The sequence below is a fragment of the Catharus ustulatus genome, chromosome 14 (assembly GCF_009819885.2).
Source record: "Catharus ustulatus isolate bCatUst1 chromosome 14, bCatUst1.pri.v2, whole genome shotgun sequence".
Lineage (NCBI taxonomy): Eukaryota > Metazoa > Chordata > Aves > Passeriformes > Turdidae > Catharus > Catharus ustulatus.
Window position 1 is genome coordinate 1,856,500 of NC_046234.1, and position 18,639 is coordinate 1,875,138.

Sequence of the window (18,639 nt, forward strand, 5' to 3'; positions counted from 1 at the left end):
GTGCCGTGGCGAGCCCCGGCCGCTCTGAGCCGCCTCGAATCCCTGCCACCCCGAGCCCTGCCTCAGCAGCCGGCGCTGGGGGCGGGTGGGAGTGCTGGGCCCCGTGCATGGGGAGGGCGCTTGGGACTGCGTTTAAAGGCTACACCAATCTATTAAAATATTTCCAATTTGAGCACATGCCAGTAAACTCCACGATCATGGGATTCCGTTACTAATTCGTTACTTTGTTGCGCATGGCACGGATCCTCACTGCAAAAAAAAACTGCAAAAAAAAAGTGCACCGTATAGTCCGGTGCGCCTTATATAAAGTACAAAGTTGTGAAATTTGCCGGCTCCCAGGGGGTGTGCCTTATAGTCCAGTGCGCCTTATGGTCGTGAAATTACTGTAATGTCCCTTTACCACTCGTCACACAAAAGGCTGAACAATACACAAGAATTGCTAATTACGGAGCCTTATTTACATGCTGCTGGTGAGTGTTCCAATATATGGAACAAAGTTTCCAAAAACCAAGTAAAACAGTTTTGTGAGAGGAGATTTTCAACATATTTATTCACCTTCGGTAGTAGCCCATGTATCTTCTGTTATTTATAATTTATTTAGAGCTGTCAGACTTGAGATTTTAAGTACCCTGGAAATTTCTCCTTAGATTTAAAAAAAAAAAAAAATCTATTTTATTTATGTGATACAAAATCACGCTGTAAGGTACACGAACAAAAACAAAGCTGCTTACACAACATGAAAACAATTGGGCCTATATTTTCCCCAAAATAAATAAACCCCACATAAAATCCAATGATACAGTGGAAAAATACCAAAAGCAAATACCAAACCCCCCATGAATGCTCATTACTTACTTGAAACTCTAAGTAGATTCAACAGGTTCTCGTACTAACCATGCATATCTAGTAAGCTTAAGAGCAAAACAAGCATTTAAAGTAATAACCCAGTAAAAACTACAATGAATTTAAATTCACATCATCTACTAATTTCTCTTTGCATTATAATGCTATATAAAGGACTGGAATGACTCCATCTGGAACATTTTGAACAAGATATTGGAAATATCCAGGGGAAAATCGGGATAAAGAAGCAGAAATTCCAGAAAATGGTAGTAAGTAAAACTAAGTCTCAACTAGTCTCAACTAGTTAAATTCTATAAGCCATAAAATACTTCAAAATACACAATATTCACTGAAGGTATGTTTAAAGCATATGCCAAAACTTCTCATAAAAGTTATGTGAAGGGCTTATCATTAGAAAAGAATCACTTAACTCTGCAGTTACAAAATAATAAGATTACTTGTCAGATTTTACTACTAAATATCCATTATTCACAAAGTCAGAGACCTGAACAAAAAAACTCATGACTAATCTTACCTTTTGCTATGTGACGTTCCTCTGCCCTTCTAAGTATAGGATCCACCCATCTCTCTTTCTCCATGTAATTCCAGCAGATCACTTTATTCCTTTCACCTGTGAGTTCCTGAAATTGTTAAAGCAGCTTTGAGATTTCTCATGATTAAGAAAATGTGGTTGAACAGAGCAACAGATAAAAGAAAAGTCATCATTACTTTTCCCCTTTGTGAATACTACCATTTTTTCTTTTCCTTCCCTAACACTTTCCTTTTTCCTCTTATCTGTCTGTCCTAACTCACTTCTTTTGGTTAACATTCTCTCCTCCCTTTCTCTCAAACCCTGCGTGCATGGCAAAGCTCCCCAAAAACTTGTTGTATGTACTGCCCTGAGCTAAAAGACAAAGCTTTACAAGAGAGATGAATCTCTATGATTTTTATGTGGACAGACATACATCTGCAGTTTTTTATCTTCCGTACCTGGAGAAATTCAGGCAGGACTCAACTCTTCAACTTGCTGCATCAGTAGCCATTTTCAGTATGTCTGCCTTAATGAAGTCACTTTGTACAAACATGTGTTCACTGACATAAAATATATACAGGCTGCCCCTTAAAACTGAACACTTATAGTGGGACTATACATCTATTCTAACCCTCTTCTTTTCCAAATCATATTTTCCTGTAATGTCTCTGATTTTACAGTGTTCACTAGGCCCCCACCCGTTGCTCCCTGTTGCCAGGGGTCACAGTGGGACCAGCACACACAAAACCTGTTGTCAAACAATAACTGCGCTGTTCAAAACACTTGTATTAGTAGGGCAAAGCCTTGATGCAAAAGATGTAATTGAATGCAACAGGATACAGGTCAGACTGTCCTCAGAGAGTAGGGCTGGATGAGAGCACTTTGGGAAATTCTGTCCAAACAAACCAGTGGCTAAAGAAAGCAAGGAGGTGAGTCGGGCCGCACTGAATTTTCCTATGCTCAGTGACTTACGAGCAGAGGCGCGAAGCCCTGCACCGGCCGGCCGGGCACCCCGAGGTGCTGCGGACACCACACCCATCCCCAAACTGCACCGCAACTCCCCAGGCAGGGCACACGCAGCTCCTTCCTCCCCTCTGCACCCACTGCCGGGCACCCGCCACGCCGGACCGCCGAGGACCAGGCCACAAACGCATTCCCGCGCCCGGGACCGCCGGAAAGCCGCAGGAACGGCGCGGCCCAGCCCGCGGTGACACCGCCTCCCGGCCCGCCCCGACCCGCTCCCGGCACCCACCGTCCGGGCGGGCCAGCAGAGCGGAGGGGAGCCGGCAGCGCAGGTAGGCGGCGGCCCCGGGGCCTCCATGGCCGCGCGGCGGCGAAGCGCTCCCTGCGGGAGCCAGTGCAGGGGCCCGGCCCGGGCCAGCCCACGGGGCCCCGGCAGCTCCGGCCGCAGGGGCAAGCGCCCGCAGCCGTGAGGCGACGGCCGGACCGAGGCCGTGCCCGGCCGCGGAGGCGACAGTTCGGGTGGCGCGGGCGGAGCGGGGCCCGCGGGGCCGGACCCGCCCCTGGGGAGGCCGCGCAGTTCCCTCCGCGCAGCTCCGTGAGCCGGGAGCTTGTCACCGGCATCGGCCGCTTGTGGAGACTGATTCCCGGGCGGCTGTGTGTTTACAGGAAATCAACGGCTTCTGTTGCGAGGAGCACGATGAAATTCGGTTGCCTTTCGTTCCGACAGCCGTACGCAGGGTTGCTCCTAAACCAAGTCAAAACAGTGGAGACTCGCTGGCGTCCTTTGCTACTAGGCTACAAGAACTGCACCATTGCTATTCATATAGCTGTTAAGGACTGGGAAGATGAAACATGGAGAGAAATTCTTCTGAATAGGTTGGGCATGACACCAAAACAACTGCAAGATTTGTTGGATGAAGGGGAAAAATTCGGCAGAGGAGTTATTGCAGGTAAGGATCCTTGGGTTATATTTTCTATTCTATTTCTAAGCAGACTTTCGCTTCCTTAACAGTCAACTTAACTACACATCTGATTTATGTGTTTTCACTCATTATGAGATTTCTTTAACACTGAGAAGGAGTGGAGCATGCTATTTCCACTCCTGTATGTTTCAGCAGAATACATCTCAATTCCACACTTCTTGCATTTTGAGCTTAGGAACTCTTGCTGAAACCATTTTGCAGTACTCGTGGTCAAGCGAATTCATGATGTTGCGGCGCTTTGCATGTTATTTTAGAGTATACATAAATAATGACATAAATCCTTTTTCAGTTTTACAAACCCCCTTCTGTCGCTTTTGGTATTTGGGCAGTGAAGAAGTTTGTTCCTGTAACACAGTGCAGAGGTAGTGATGTTTCGCTGCAGAAAGTGCAGACATAGCTGAGGTTGCATACTCTACAAAGTTTTTATCCAGTGCTCATTTTGTACTAATTTGTTGTAGGGTATCTTTGTTACACCATCTTTCATTGGCATTTGAATACTTTTGGCTGTTCCTGCACAACAAATTAATTCTATCACATACACTGAACATCGTTGTGGTTCTACAGTGCTGCAAACTGTAGGTCCTACCTAATATGTAGATTTGCAGCCATAACATAAATTGCATGCTTAATTGTGGAGTAGATAGGAATTTCAAAATAGCTTATTGATTTTTAAATGTGAATAGAATAGTGGCTTGAGAGGAGCAGAGAAAGTTTTATCCTTTACAGAAGCTGGTCCAAGGCCAAATGTAGCTCAGGAGTTTTGGTAGCAGCTGTGTCTTGTTAGATGCAGGCTGCTTTTCAAGGAGTTCTGCATCACTGGTTTGTGGCGATTTTAACTGTGTCCTCTCCCTTTTCTCCACCCGAGTTGAGTCACGTGGACTTTTGCAGCAAACAGCACATGTGGGAGGTATGCCTCCCTCTGGCAGTGCTTATCTTAACTGGCTATTCTCTGTGTCCTCAGGGAGGGCTACTTGTGAAAAACTTTTCTCTAGATCAAATTGGCAACTAATTTTTTCTTTTAATTGTAAAATACAGGATTAATTGACATTGGAGAGACATCACCATATCCAGAAAACCTGCCTCCTGAAGAGATTTTGGAGCTGGAAAACAAAGCTGTCCTCAGTAATCTAGAACAGAAATACTTGACTGTTGTTTCAAATCCCAGGTGGCTCCTGGAACCAATTCCTGCCAGAGGGAGAAATGGGGTGTGGCAGGTGGACATCCCTGAAGAACTGATCCCTTCAGAATTGTAGGTGTTGTCCCTTACTGTTAATTGTTCCTGCCTAAATGCAGACTTGTATTTAAGATGCTGACTTGTGAGTTACATCAGCATTGTGTTAGGACTCTATTCCAAAACTATTTGAAACGGCAAATACATTTGAAGAACTGCTTCTTTGAGGCAAAATATACAAAATGTCTTTATTACTGTTCTCCTAGACCTTTCCTGTATAAACTAAGTAAATGCCATTTTTAAAATGTAGAGTTATGGATTGTGTGTCAATTTAAATGTAAATTAAAATGATTTTTTGGTATCTGCATCTCTGGTTGTAAGAAAATGGTACTTAAAAGCTCGATGCCACAATAGGACATCTGTCCCAGACCACGCCTTGTCCTCCCTTAAGGATAGATTCTTTTCATTCACACCTCAGGCACAGAGATGTGCATTTGATGGATATAGCTCTGTGACCTGACAGACTTTACAGAGAGGCCATTTTGAGAAGGTGCTTGTACAAAATTAAATTGAGCAAGTGTCACTTTTTTTTCATCTTATTTAAGATGAAAAATACTAGTTTTTTTTGAAAATCTAATACTGAATTCAAGAAAAGTGTGAAGACATATAAATAAGAGCCATGAAGTTTTGGCACTCTGGAGAGTTTTTCAAAATTCACACCCTACATTACAGTGAAAATCCTTTTGAAGTTCTGGAGCAAATCCAGAAAATTTTTTTCTGCCACACCTAGGCACAGCTCTAAAAACAGAACAGGACATTCACTTTACTGGAGCACTTAGGAAATTGTTCCCTTGGACTACAGCACTTCTGCCAGAGCTGTGCAAGGTACCTTGCTCCGAAGGCCAGTGCCTGCAGCTCACTGTCTGAACCACATATGGAGCTGGGCCATGACCTCGACACAGACTGAGCTGCTGCCAGCACAGCTGGAGGGGTGGGAAGTGACTGCAGGGCAGGGCTGTGTGAAGCAGAGCAGCTCCCTGGCCCCAGCCAGGCCCTGCTGTGCCTTGGCTGAAGGAAAGGTGCAGAGGCTGGAGCTCCTCCATGTTTGCCTGAGGAGGAGCACAAGGAGTTGTGAGGGCACCATGCCTCAAGGACCTGCCTCGGCACTGTGAGCCTTCCCCAGTGCAGAGCTGTGCCTGTTCTTCCTTGGACCTGCTGCGCACAGACTGCTCTCCTCTGGAAAAGTGGTTTCTCAAGCACGCTCAGCATCTGATTTCTTTTCCATGGCAGTGTGCAGGCAAACTGACATCCAGTAATGTAGCAATGTAGCTGAACAGTTTGAGCCATAATCTGTTTAAGTGCACCAGCCAAACTATATTTAGCTGTTTTTCTACATATTTCTTAGTTTAGACCAATGTTTATAACAGGTACATTGAGTGAGCCATTTTTAAGTGTTTTGCTGCAGTCTAGCAAACTTTCTGGAACTATTCAAGCCTATTGAAACATAAACTGTGCTAAATCAAGAGACAAAAAGCTGAAAAACAAATTATAAAAGACCCAAAATAAAGGTGGGCAGTAAAGTTCTAGGCTGCAACCAATCATCTTACCTGCAAGGGTCGTGCAAGGCACCTGGGACAGAAGCACTAGTCAAAAAATACATAATCATGTGAACAGTAGTTTTAAAATATATAAGTAGAATTAAAAGTAAACAATAAATCTGCTTCTGCATAATCATATTAATTTGCTGTTCAGAAGTCCTTTGTTCCCACACAGTAACAATCCCATTGATGGTAGATTTTTGGAACTAGAATGTAATAAATATAAATTAAAAAAATATATAAATAAAATAAAACTGCAACAAAATTTAAACTGTGGGATGGCACAGTACTGGGTTGGGTTTCAGGCTGTAGCTGGTCCACAGCCAACAAAGGGGAGATCTGGAGCATCACAAATGGAAGTGCTGCATCCAAGTTTTTCAGGCATACACCTTGAACACATGCAGAAATGTCCACACACTCTGCACTTACTGCCATACTAGCATTAAAGAAATGACATCCATAGTATTTAAGCTATCTAAACTGTGGGTTACTTAAACAAAGAGAGCAGCTGCAAGGGTTTGGGAACATGAGACACCTGTTTTTATAAACTACAGGACTAAACATTTCATAGACTATTTCTCCAGACCACCTCTAAGTCCACGGCACACAAAGCAGGTCTTCAGACAAAAAAATGTTATGCCAACACGAAGATCCTATCTTGAAAAGTTTAATCATTTACACTGACCAACACAAAGTTGGTAACCAAAACCAAGCTATGATATTTATACCAGCTAACCAACAGCTGTGAAACCTATCACAAATGTTTCTGGCATAGACCACACAATGCAAGGAGAAACAGCTTATTAAACAGCCAGTCTAATGAGAGAATGGTCATACTGCTCAAGAAGAATCAAAACATGAAATCGGAAAAACCAACAAAAACATGTAACTCCCAAGCCAGCACAAAAGTTGAAATACTTACATGAAAATTTACATAGCTAACTCAAAAGCATCATGTTAAGTCACCAAATATTCTACTTTCTCCTCAAAAAAAAAAAAGCTTTCCAGTGTTACCTCAGAAGTGCAACACTCTTGTGCCTCTGTGATTGAGACAATGATTGTGGCTGAACACAGAAAGCAGTAAAGAGGTACTAAGCTAAGGCATCCCAAAGCATTTAAGAGAGACATGAAAACAAGTGTATATTTAGGACCTAAAAGACACCTGGAATAGCATAGGCGTTTCATACACAGTTTTTAAAAAAATACTTTTAGATAATACTTACACTGTACACAACAGGACTTTTAAACAATATATTACACTGCTAAAAATGTTCATATAAATACTATACAGGCAAGTGTGCAACCAACCTGTTCGGAAGGTTCACAAATTAGACAACCACATATTTCTGGAAAAGCACTCAGATTATCTTCAAGATTCCTGATTTGTGTAATCCAAGCCACTGATTCAGCAATACCTATTTTAAAAGAATTGGGACAAGGCATGAGATTAAATACATCTGTCTGCTGATGACCAATTCAAGTTTAATATGCTACCGTCATCTTAATCTGGCATATCAATGTTTAACTTGGGAGGTGGAATCACATATTTTCCAGGACTCTGTGTAATGACCACTCCAGTCTTTTTTCGAAACATTGGTGCAATTTTTGGCGGTTCGGGCAGTGGCATTTCTTCTGTCTCTTCATTATCTTCATGATGAAGATCATAAGAGATATTTCCATATTCTCGCAAGAACGGGAAAATTTCAAGCAGGAACTGGCAAAAGTCTTTGCGAATTCCAAACCACCCTAAAATAAACCAGATAATTTTACACTATTAACAGAATGAACACTTAAGTAAACAGACTATTTAAGGTCTCTTGATTGGTTGCATATAAATACAATTTGTTAATGCTGCTTCTCAGCGTTCCTTATGCCTACCATAACATTACAATTTATGTTATATACAGAAAGACAGCCTGTACAAGCATTTGTACAGTTCCATGTCTCCAAATGCATGCCTGTGTGTATATCCATCTACAAATATTACAGTTACACTACCCCAGCAAGAATCAATTAGTTTCACACATTACACGGTGTCGGGTCACATCAGTAGAAAAGGAGCACAAAAGATTTAGCATCTCAACCAAAGTAAACAGTGCCACAGGGGAGGACACTGTAAGCACTGAAACCTTACTAAAACTGTTTGAAAACAGTAGCAACAGAAAAGCCCTTTTAAAAAATATCAATCTTAATAAAATACAGTGAATTTTAATCTGTTTCCAGGATTCTGAAATACTTACAGTGATTGCCTCCTTTTTGTCCAAATGTTGTTGCCATTAATGTTATCAGTGAAAGCCAGAGAGGAACAAATATGGGTATGAAAGAAAAAGAATTATGCCCATCCAGTCTGTGTACTAGCAAGATCTAAATGGCAAAAAAAAAAAAAAAAAATAATGTCAATTTCATTGCAATACACACTTTCAGACTGCTTAAAGCATATGCTGGATCTGAAATCTTTAATTTCACACATCTGTAAGGGAAAAAATGGTCTCCACAGCAGCATGTAGTTATGGTTCCAATGTGATACAGATTTTACTCAGGAAATGTTAAAGGAACATAGATTTCTTAGTTTGCAATATAGGATGTGACCAAAAGTATATATTCTATCACCATGTGTTGTTACCAGGTAGGGCAGTGGTCCTGATCTCTGTGGGAGATATCCTCTGCTAATGGGCAATCTGTTAAAAACCAGGTGGGGCAGTCACCTTTATCTTTTCCACAACCCATCCTTCCTTCAGAGGGGAGATATCTTCTATTAATGGGCCATTTCTATTAATGGGCCATTATATCCCACTGCATGACTGATAAAATTACATCATCCCATTGCGAGATGCTCGACCCAGGGGGAGGAGCCAAGCATTTCCTACCTAGATAAAAATCTGAGATTTAGAACATCAGAGCAGCCTTTTTCTGATGGGTTCCAGAGGAAAACCAGACCTTTCCACATCACCAGACTTTTGGAGGAAAACTGCAGCCTTCTACAGGACCACTGCTTCGACAGAACCACATCTGTCACTGCAGGAAGATGCAGCCACCATTTAATGGGACTGCTACCAACACTCTGACTGACGGGGTGTCAGGTTGTACTCTGACTCTGTCAGTGTTTTGGGTTTGCTTTTTGTAATACTGTATTTCTATTTTAATTTTTCCTAGTAAAGAACTGTTATTCCTATTACCATATCTTTGTCTGAGAGCCCCTTAATTTTAAAATTATAATAATTTGGAGGGAGGGGGTTTACATTTTCCATTTCAAGAGAGGCTCCTGCCTTTCTTAGCAGACACCTGTCTTTCAAAACAAGACAACAGAATTCTCATTTGTCTTTCATATTTGCTGTTACTATTTTATTCTAAAACAAAGAGCAGCGTTCTCATTTCAGGAAGTTCAAAAATCAGCATTCATTACAGCTTTTCCTACCTCAAATGTGAGCAGTGGAACTACAATTGTCATCCAGCTGACAGCCATGGTTATGTGTGTCCTCCTTTGCTCAGCAATCACATCCATGGAGCGCAGGAACAGCACAGACCACACGATGTAATAGAGAACAACAAGGCACAGGAAGGACATCAAGATCCACAGTGGAACACAGACAACCTGAAAGAAAGACACCTTTTTTTTTTGTTTCAGTTGTGGGGATGGTTTTGCTGGTTTTTTTTTAAATAAAGAGCGTCTATGTATTAAGCCTAAACAAGAAAATTAGGTCTTCAACCAATATGTCTAACAGAAGGGTATCAAACTCATGTGTTGTTTCAAGACAAATCAGTTCAGGGGTTCCCCAACTTTCTAAACCCCATCAAGTTGAAACAATTTAAAATTAGGACAATGTAGTTCAACTTTGCTAAGACTTCTGTGATTTTGCCTGGGCTCAAACTGTACTTGAAACTGATTTTTAGCAAGTACTTCCTACAATGGATACTTACTTTAAAAGGTTTCAATCCTTTCTCAAGTTGTTTTTTTTTTTTACAACAGAAAGGACAGACATAACCATGCCAATGTAAGTTTTATGGTAGTTCACAAAAACCCAGACACAGAAACAGCGCTTTTGTATTCTAAATGCATTTGGGACAGGACATCTCAGCAGTTTTGACAGTGACTACCTGCAGAGTAAGTGGATTTACATTCATGCTAACACAATAAATAAAATTAGTTATTTACCAATACATTCTCTAACTCACCAATAATTATCATGGCTTGTTTAGCGTTCCTATTGGGAACTTTGGGTGAGAATTTCCCTTTCAACTGCTGGCCAGAGCTTAATTGCAGTTGATGGCACATTCCTCATCCCACAGATGATGACATGCTCAAAGAACAGCCTCTGATTCCCATGACCACTGAATAAAATGCCAGACATTCAGTGAAGGATTGCTAAGCAAGCAAAAATGGGATCATGGACTGATCATGTATAACTGTTCCCTAGAATAAATACCTTAATGAAATTCAGCATTTAAACAAAGACAAGAAGACTGGTTACATACAAGCCATGGCCATCTGATGATCTCATCTAGTCTGAGTGCAATAAATATGAACTGCAGAATATTGACCGAGCACAAGATTTCCAGCTAGAAAAAGAAAAAAACATTAGTTAACTCTTAGTATGATAAACTTATTTCCAGAATAACCAATGAACCTGTCAAACCACTTCTCTGACCCCATTCCTATCAGTGAAATATGAAAATTTATTTGCATTTACATTTTCTATTACTAAACATCCCTACATTTGTGTGGGTGTGATCCCAACCACATAATGTAGAGTCAGCTGTTTTCAAGATCTTCCTAGTATTAAAAAAAAAAGGCACTTAGAGTACTTAGAGAAATAAGAAAAGCCAAACTAATCAGAATGAAAAAAGCAAGGTATCAGAAAACAACTGTACTTTTCATACAAGAAATGCCGCTAGAATTAAATTAAGTAGTAAAAAGACCTTCAACTTAAAAGTAGCAAAACTAATCTTCTGGAATATTTCATAGTTTCAGTAATAGGCAGAACTACCAACAGTCCAAATTAAAAGTCTAAATAAAATCAAAAGCTCTATCTAGGGAAAAATAAATTCATGGAATATTGGAATATGACATCCAAATTCAAATAATTTACTGTATAATTGAGAGATATTTTAAATTACACTGAAGACATGGGTTTTGTGGCAGCAGAGAAAAACAGTACTTCTCATTAAAATGTTAGTGAAAGGTTTTCATGAGTCCTGCTTGCCACTATGAGAAATAGCCCTTCATTATACCTTTTTTAAAAAAAATCTGTGCCTAGCTTGAACAAAGTGAGACAATGAAACACCATCACACACGGCAAGATTCTATTTCCAAAGTTTATGGGCAGCCCTACAATGGGTAGGATTTTCAGAGACCACAGAATTATTACCTGAAAAGTCTAACTGAAGCTTTTTTGAATGCAAGCTACAATCATTACTTATTTTAATAAAAAGCATGCAGTTATGTAAGGCCTCTTTTAAATGTAATATTTCTCTGAAGACAGACACTACGTGCTACTTTTCACTAACATACATGATTGTGTTGACTGTGATCTGGAAAAATGCCTTTGAAAGTTACAGTGCAGAGTCAAAAATCCAACAGGCAGCAGGCACTTGCCAGCTTCAGGGGCCACACCAAAGACTCCACTGTTCAACTATTACTTTGAAAAGACTGAAAAAGTAGATTTAATTTTTTTTAAATTTTATTTATTTATTTTTTTTAAATTTTTTGGCTTTCTTAAAAGAATAAACCACCAACCCCGCCCCCCGCTCAAGCGTAAGACGAAGCAACCAGAAAGCTGCAAGAGCAAAGAGAGAAAAATATAAAAATCAGAGGATTGACTGTAAATAATTTCTAGAATCAAGTTAACATATTAGATCTATATGCTAAGTGCACACATATTTTGCAGTGCTCACAACTTAATAAATTCAACATGCTTTAAATAGTGCTTTACTGACTATAAAAGAGCGTAACACATAAAAGGAAGCATTTTCTGAGCCCACCATGATAGAGAGACAAAAATCCAGCTTGTACTTACTGATCACCTAATCAGATGGAGAACAGGAATGAAAAGATAATATATTTCAGATTAAATACTTATGAAAATAATAATAGATTAACAACTGCTTTGATTACTCAAGTCAAAAACTGATGTCCTGGATTAAAGGCAGACCCCTTGTGTTTCTAGCAAATAAAAGGGAAATAATGAAATCTTCACAGAGTGAAAAGAAGATAAAGCGGAACAGCACTAAGTGAAGATGACTAAGAGTAAAAAAAAAATAATAAAAATTAGTTGAGACAGCTGTTGCCTTTTATGGATTCCACTTTTTCCTGCCAGTACTTAGCAGCTGTGCAGTCAATGGGCAATCAAGCATCATCCAATAGATGGCAAGCACCTCCACACAAATTTTACTTTTAGCAATGGTTAACTGGTAACAGAACCCTGCAAAATAAAATTCTATTGGCAAATGTTTCAAAATGAATTTAGGATATCAGTTTACCAGCCATCATCAACAATCACTTACCAAAAATGTTTCTCTCTAATGAAAAACTCATCTTATGCTAATGTTAGAGAAACAGGCCCTTGAAATTAAAGTACCTGAAAAAGCTGTACCTCATCTAAAAAAATCAGATTTTTAACTGTCATGGGGTAGTTTGAGGACATAGCAAAGCAAAAAACTCCTTAAAAAAAACAATATTAAATCTAAATTCATTGCAAAAAGTCACAAGGGAGCACCTTGAGAATCCTTACAAGGTTCTTCCAAAACCAAAGGGAGTTAGAGATAAGATAGAGGCCAAAAATAAAACCTTAATGTTACTGCCTACCTTCCACATTCCCAAATAAAAGATTAAACACACAGATTGTGATAATAAGACATTTTCACTCTTGATTATGTGGGGCTCTGGAAACTCAATTCTGCCTAGAGATAATGGTTTGCAAGCAGCGGAATTTTTTTCTGTTGTTTCCATCTAAGTGTGGTATTGTGTTATACTTCAGCATTCCTGACAAGTTATTTTAACACAAAATAATATAAAAGCAGGTTCAAAACATACTGCAATTTGGTAGTTGAAAAAACTAGAAGATTCTAGAAAAAGTTGTATTATTCCTGACCCTGATTTCACTCCCATTTGCAGGTGAGTGCAATTAATTGGACTGATGTAGCCTTCTATATTGTGCTTTCCTGAGAGACAAACTGCCACAGAATTGATCCCAGGTCCTGCCTTGCCACGACACTTACACATCAAAAATGAAGCCTCACCTCCAGAGACCTATCATGTCGGAATCCCCACACACAAGCTGCAACTGAGACTGGAGACACAAAGAACAGTGGCATGAAGACCAGAAGCCAGAAATGGGTTCCTCTTTCAATCCTGTCACACACCAGGACTTCAAACATCAGCAATAGCAGGTGGATGCCTACTGCAATTAACATAGCTTTGAACTCCACACAGGTTTCTCCTTCTGCTCTGAAGAGAGGATAAGGAAGAATTTACTTGCCTGTAAGAAAACACATTACCCTGCAAACATCCCAGGACATTTGTCTGAGCTTCAGATATTAACATTTGTTTTTAATAAACATACACATTATATCCATTAAACTCCACTCCTGATGACCTAAGCAGATTTCTTGCCAATAAAGCTGCACATTGAAAGTATTTTAGTCAAAGAGTGCAGTGGGATTTTTACAATTTAAGAAATTTTTAAGAAAGGATTCCATAGCTGGGCAGATAGAATACGATTTCTTTCCTAGCATATCAACAGTCAAGCTATCATGCAGGCTGTTAGGAAATAAGCTAAATTTAAAATGATCTGTTTGATTTCTGCACCAGCATTCCTTGAATCAGCACCTTTTCCTAAAATTTCCTTTATTTACCTAAGCCAGAGTATTGCAAAAAATATTTTCTGTTACTAAAAGTAAAATACCTGTAAAATATCAGCCCACACAGAGCTTCTACCTACACCATTAGATCCATTCCCAGAAGTAGCAAACAAGATCTGAACCACACCACACATGGGTGTATCAGGAGACCTGTGCATCAAAATTTTTAATTTAATATTCACCACAGAAAAGACTTTTATTGCACTTCATTTGAGGTAATTTTTCTTTTGCCCTGGGACCTTCAAATTCACAGTATACTCAAACTACCAAAAAACCCAGCACTAATGTATTTAAAGATGTGAAAGTTATTGTGTCCTAGACTGAAAAGACATGACATTCCCTTTGTTTTGCCAAACAAACATTATCAACTTACCGATACTGTGGGTTTCGGGCCCATACTCCTGTTCCCACTGAGGCACCAACAATCACCATTAACTTCCACAGCCATATTGGAGCAAACACAGCCCAGTAACTCCACTGAATTTTGTCATCCAGACGTAGAGAGAGCAGCACAGAGAAAAGCAGCAGGCAGGCATAAATAAGGAATTTGCTATTGAACAAACAAAAAAAACCAGTGAGGAATCAAGGCAGGCAACTCCACATTAGCTTTGCAGAGGACAACAAAATAAGTCACAGCTGAAATTTCACTGGGATACTTCCTAAGAGAAAATGTGTCAAGCTTATTTACAAAGAAATATTTCATCACAGATACAGCATAGGTGGTCATCTCTTTTCACTTATAAAACCACTGATTCAAGGAAACACATGAAAAGCATTTTTGTGCAACAAGCTCAGTGAATGGACCGAGATAAAGTTCCCTTTCACAAGGATCCAGTCAGGAGCTGTATTACTAGAGGCTCACAAATATACCAGCTGTACATGTTTTAAAAAATTGTGTTCTTTCAAACAAATCAAATGAAGTAGCTTTTGATATTCAAAAGTGGGTTACATAATTTATGAAATTTTATCCACAGATTTTAACTAAAGGTTAAAAGCTACTATGAACTGTAAATTCACGTTCCGTTAAAAAAAACAATATTATAGAAAAGAAAAATCCAACAGGTTAAACTTTTAGCAAAGTTACCTATTATACACTGAAGTTTTTCACTGGAATATTGAGAATGATGCTTAAAAATTTGAAATAGTTACATTGATACAGTTTATAGCATAGTCAATTTAAGAATGTTCAGAATACTTGAGCAGTGGCACAGCAACTTCTTCTACCACCAAAAATCAGACAAAACAATTACACAGTAGGCAATCTCTTCAAAGGACAGGAAGGGAAAAGTCTCCCACCCATCCACCAGAAGCTCACAGACTGCTTTATAAAAGATACAACTACGTTTCAACACTGCTTCACTGAAGTAATTGTACACATTTTAAAGCATGGATAACCTAAGGAACAGAATAACGCAGCAACAGTCAGGAATACTACTATTTCTCCAACAGCACGACTCAAACTACCCACCTTCACTCATATCAAATAACAAAGCATTCACCAGATCAGGATCACTACAGTGTCTCATCTGCACCCTATTGAAAAACAGATTTATTGTGTCAGCATCTCCCCACATGCTTGATGAAACTACCTCAGGATAGGATGATATAATCCAGTCACACTTCATAGCAAGAAAGAGATGTCTCAGTTCCTTGGCTAGTCATCATTTTTTGACATTAAATATTTTATTAATATGCACTTTCCTTGGTCTCTCAAAAAATACAGCAGTGAAATACCACTGCTCCCCGGGTGTTCCAGGCACATCAAAACACAGACACCTGCAAAAGTGCAACATTCGGCTTGCTCATTCATCACTCAGCACCCAAATAAGCTGCAAGCGTTGCTCTGCAGTAACAAAACTTTATAAGCTTCTAGGACTTCTGCTCTTACTTTTCCATTACTCTGACCACACGTATTTCAATTGTTAATTTCAGCCTGTGTAACAATGCATTTCCTGGAGCTTTGGTTACCCTTTTGTTTGTCGAAACAACTGATTGAACACAGCCTGCTATAACTGGCATCATGTAAAGCCTCTTGCACGTGCAAGGTTCTTCAAGGACTCTCAGCATCTCAAGCCACGTTGCACAATTTACTTGCAGGCCCTTAGTTGTGGTCTTGAAATATCTGGTAAAACCCGGTAAAATTTAACTCATTCTCTCAGTTTCTTTAAAAGTCATTATGTCCGTAGTTGTTTGCAGAGCCACCAGAAGCCCAGGCTGCAGTGCCCATCGCATTGTTAATTTTCAGGGAGCCGAAGGAAGGGCTCGCCTTCTCCGGTGCCCCCCCGGCAGCCCAGGGCTGTTCGCACCTGCGGACGCGGAGGCGTGCGGAGCCTCCGCACACCAAAGCACCGCGGTGAAGCATTCGAACACCAGAAAGAGCCTGGGAGTAATCTGAGAAAGCTACACAATAACAAAGCGGATGGCTGGAAGTGGGGCTGGAAAGCAGATGTAGAGCGCTCGCTTTCCCAGCCCCTGAACGCGAACCAGCTGCGGGGAGCACGCACCGACACCCGGGGCGCTGGGAAGGTTGGATTCGATCTTAGAGATCTTTTCCAACATGGTTGATTCAATGATTCTGGACAGGAAACCGGCCGGGAACGGCGTGTTCCAAATGCCCGAGCTGGCGGTGCGGAAGGGCCACCCCGGGCCGCCCTCCCCTGTACAGCCGACGGGTCCCGCACGCAGCGCTGCTCCCAACCGGGCCCCCGGCTAACCCTGCCAGGCCGGCGCTGCCCGTGCCGTACTCACCTGGGGTTGAAGTCCTGGAAGAAGCCGCGCAGGTTCATCGCGGCCCCTCTACCAGGCGCTCATGGCGCGGCCCCGCCACCTCTCCAGGGCCTGGCCTGCCCGGGTCTCGCCGTCGCCCCGCGCATGCGCACGGGCCTCTGCCGGGAACCGGGCGGGCCAAGCACTGTCGGGCTTCGCAAGCCGGCGCTGCGCATGCGCACCGGGCAGGGCGGCAGGTCTGCCAGGAGAAGAGCGGGGCGGAGCCGTGGGGGCGGGGCCGTGGGGGGCGGGGCCGTGAGGAGCTGCGGCGCGCAGCGGGGCTGTGTCGGTGCTTCGGCAGCTCCCGGGGTTTTTTCCTCATTTCTGGCCCAAACCAGCCTTCCGCCAGTGTAAACCCAGTCGTCCGGGTCGTGGTGCTACATGGTCTCGTAAAAGTCCCTCTCCAGCTCTCTCAGAGCCCCTTAAGTACTGGAAGGTGCTCTAAGGTCTCCCTGGGGCCTCTCTTCTCCAGGCTGAGCAGAATTTGGATGAAGTTTCAGAATCTCTGGGCAATTCTGGGACATTTCAGTGTCCGGGACAATTAGATACCCGCACATTTAGGGACAGTTCTACAAAAAGTTTGTCATAATCCAGTATTCACTGAGAAATGTTTCAAGTACAAATTTGAAAAACCCCAAACTATGTATGCATCTTCTTGGAGACAAAATACTGGGTACTAAAAGTCTTCAGCCAAGCTAGAAAAGGCATAAAAAAGAATCAAGGTGGACTTAAGTAAAACAAATTGTTGTCAGAAAGGAGAGAACTGGGCTTTCTGTTGTTTGGGGTTTTTTGGTTTGTCCTTTTGTTTAAGTGAAAGTAATTAGCTGTTGAAACAAATGACCCTGAGAAACAGAAGATTTTTCATTTTTAAATAAAGTCCGTACGGCTCTTGGGGAAATAGATGCTAATCTAACTCATTCTGATGAGTTTGACTATAACAAGACCTATGAAATTCTGTAGCAGATCAGGGTAGTTTACACGATGACTCCATGCCAGGGTAGATTATCTGGCAGTTTTTTGAAGTGAAAATCCCCAGAGCTCCTCCCTCATGGTTATCTTGCAAATGAAATGCTAATGCTAAAACAAACAAACAAAAACAAAAAACAAAAAAGCCCCAACCACAATCATATCTTAAGCTTTAGCTTTTGCAGAAAGATGAAATTAAGTAAATAGTCTACATCTTCCACCACCTGCTAGCAGGACTGATAATTTATACCAGCTAAGAAGTTAGGTATACATGCAGTGTGATTTGTTAAATACCACAGCTGTTCGTAGCCCTTGACAGTACTCATTACTACAGATCTACTCAAAGGTGTGATTCATCTAAAGACATTCACCGGCAGATTGTAGATACAACTGTAACTCCACTGGCAAGAGCACAAACAGCTGACAGACATCCACACCAGGAGCTTTCTACAAAATTTATTCAACTGATAAAGCAAGGGCATGCCAGCACAAGGAATGGTAGTGAAGAGGGTGTGAGGAGACCGGGGAGAAATCAGAGAGAAGCAAGAACACATAATGAAATAAATGGGAAGGAAAGGATGAAGACTAGACAGTCTTCAGAGACTGATAAAATGGAAAGGGCGACAACAGGATCTGTGCCAGGGCAGTACAAAAGCTTGTAAGGAACCAAGGAATTAACAGGCTTAAACATCTGGAAATGAGAACCTTGGTTTTCATTATGCTTTTGAAAAAGTTGAGCTTCATGGGTTTGGAAGAGAGAACAATTGCGCATAATGTATTTGTCCAAGATAAAATACATCCACTGCAATGCATAAAGAAGCTACTAGACAAGACCTGTAAGCATAATCTGCAGCCAGATGCAATCACAAAACAAGGTAAAAATATTAATAACAAGGAATTAGCTTGAGAACTTTTAATAATTCAGAAGGCTAATAAAGCAGCTTGGCATTTCTGAGAATA

The 18,639-nt window shown here is 41.1% G+C and overlaps 2 protein-coding genes and 1 long non-coding RNA gene across 5 annotated transcripts in view; 1 reads left to right on the forward strand and 2 right to left on the reverse strand.

Annotated features, from left to right (window-relative positions):
• The window catches only part of LOC117003063, a 137,686-nt gene extending 134,972 nt beyond the window's left edge, over window positions 1-2,714 (reverse strand). For all 3 annotated transcript variants that reach the window (XR_004419451.1, XR_004419452.1, XR_004419450.1), the window contains exons 1-2: window positions 2,628-2,714; window positions 1,379-1,484 (exon numbers count right to left, since the gene is read on the reverse strand). This is a non-coding gene — a long non-coding RNA (uncharacterized LOC117003063). The remainder of the gene's footprint in view (window positions 1-1,378; window positions 1,485-2,627) is intronic.
• On the forward strand, window positions 2,355-6,228 carry LOC117003062 (protein EOLA1). Its single transcript, XM_033072692.2, has 3 exons — window positions 2,355-2,670; window positions 3,005-3,288; window positions 4,357-6,228. The coding sequence occupies exons 2-3, from the start codon at window positions 3,036-3,038 to the stop codon at window positions 4,572-4,574; spliced, it is 471 nt and encodes a 156-aa protein (XP_032928583.1). The 5' UTR covers window positions 2,355-2,670; window positions 3,005-3,035; the 3' UTR covers window positions 4,575-6,228.
• Window positions 6,229-6,741: 513 nt separating this feature from the next.
• On the reverse strand, window positions 6,742-16,865 carry TMEM185A (transmembrane protein 185A). Its single transcript, XM_033072690.1, has 7 exons — window positions 16,696-16,865; window positions 14,321-14,497; window positions 13,327-13,534; window positions 10,564-10,647; window positions 9,506-9,682; window positions 8,331-8,454; window positions 6,742-7,836 (listed from the first exon to the last, which is right to left on the reverse strand). The coding sequence occupies exons 1-7, from the start codon at window positions 16,731-16,733 to the stop codon at window positions 7,592-7,594; spliced, it is 1,053 nt and encodes a 350-aa protein (XP_032928581.1). The 5' UTR covers window positions 16,734-16,865; the 3' UTR covers window positions 6,742-7,591.
• Between the last annotated feature and the right edge of the window lie 1,774 nt (window positions 16,866-18,639).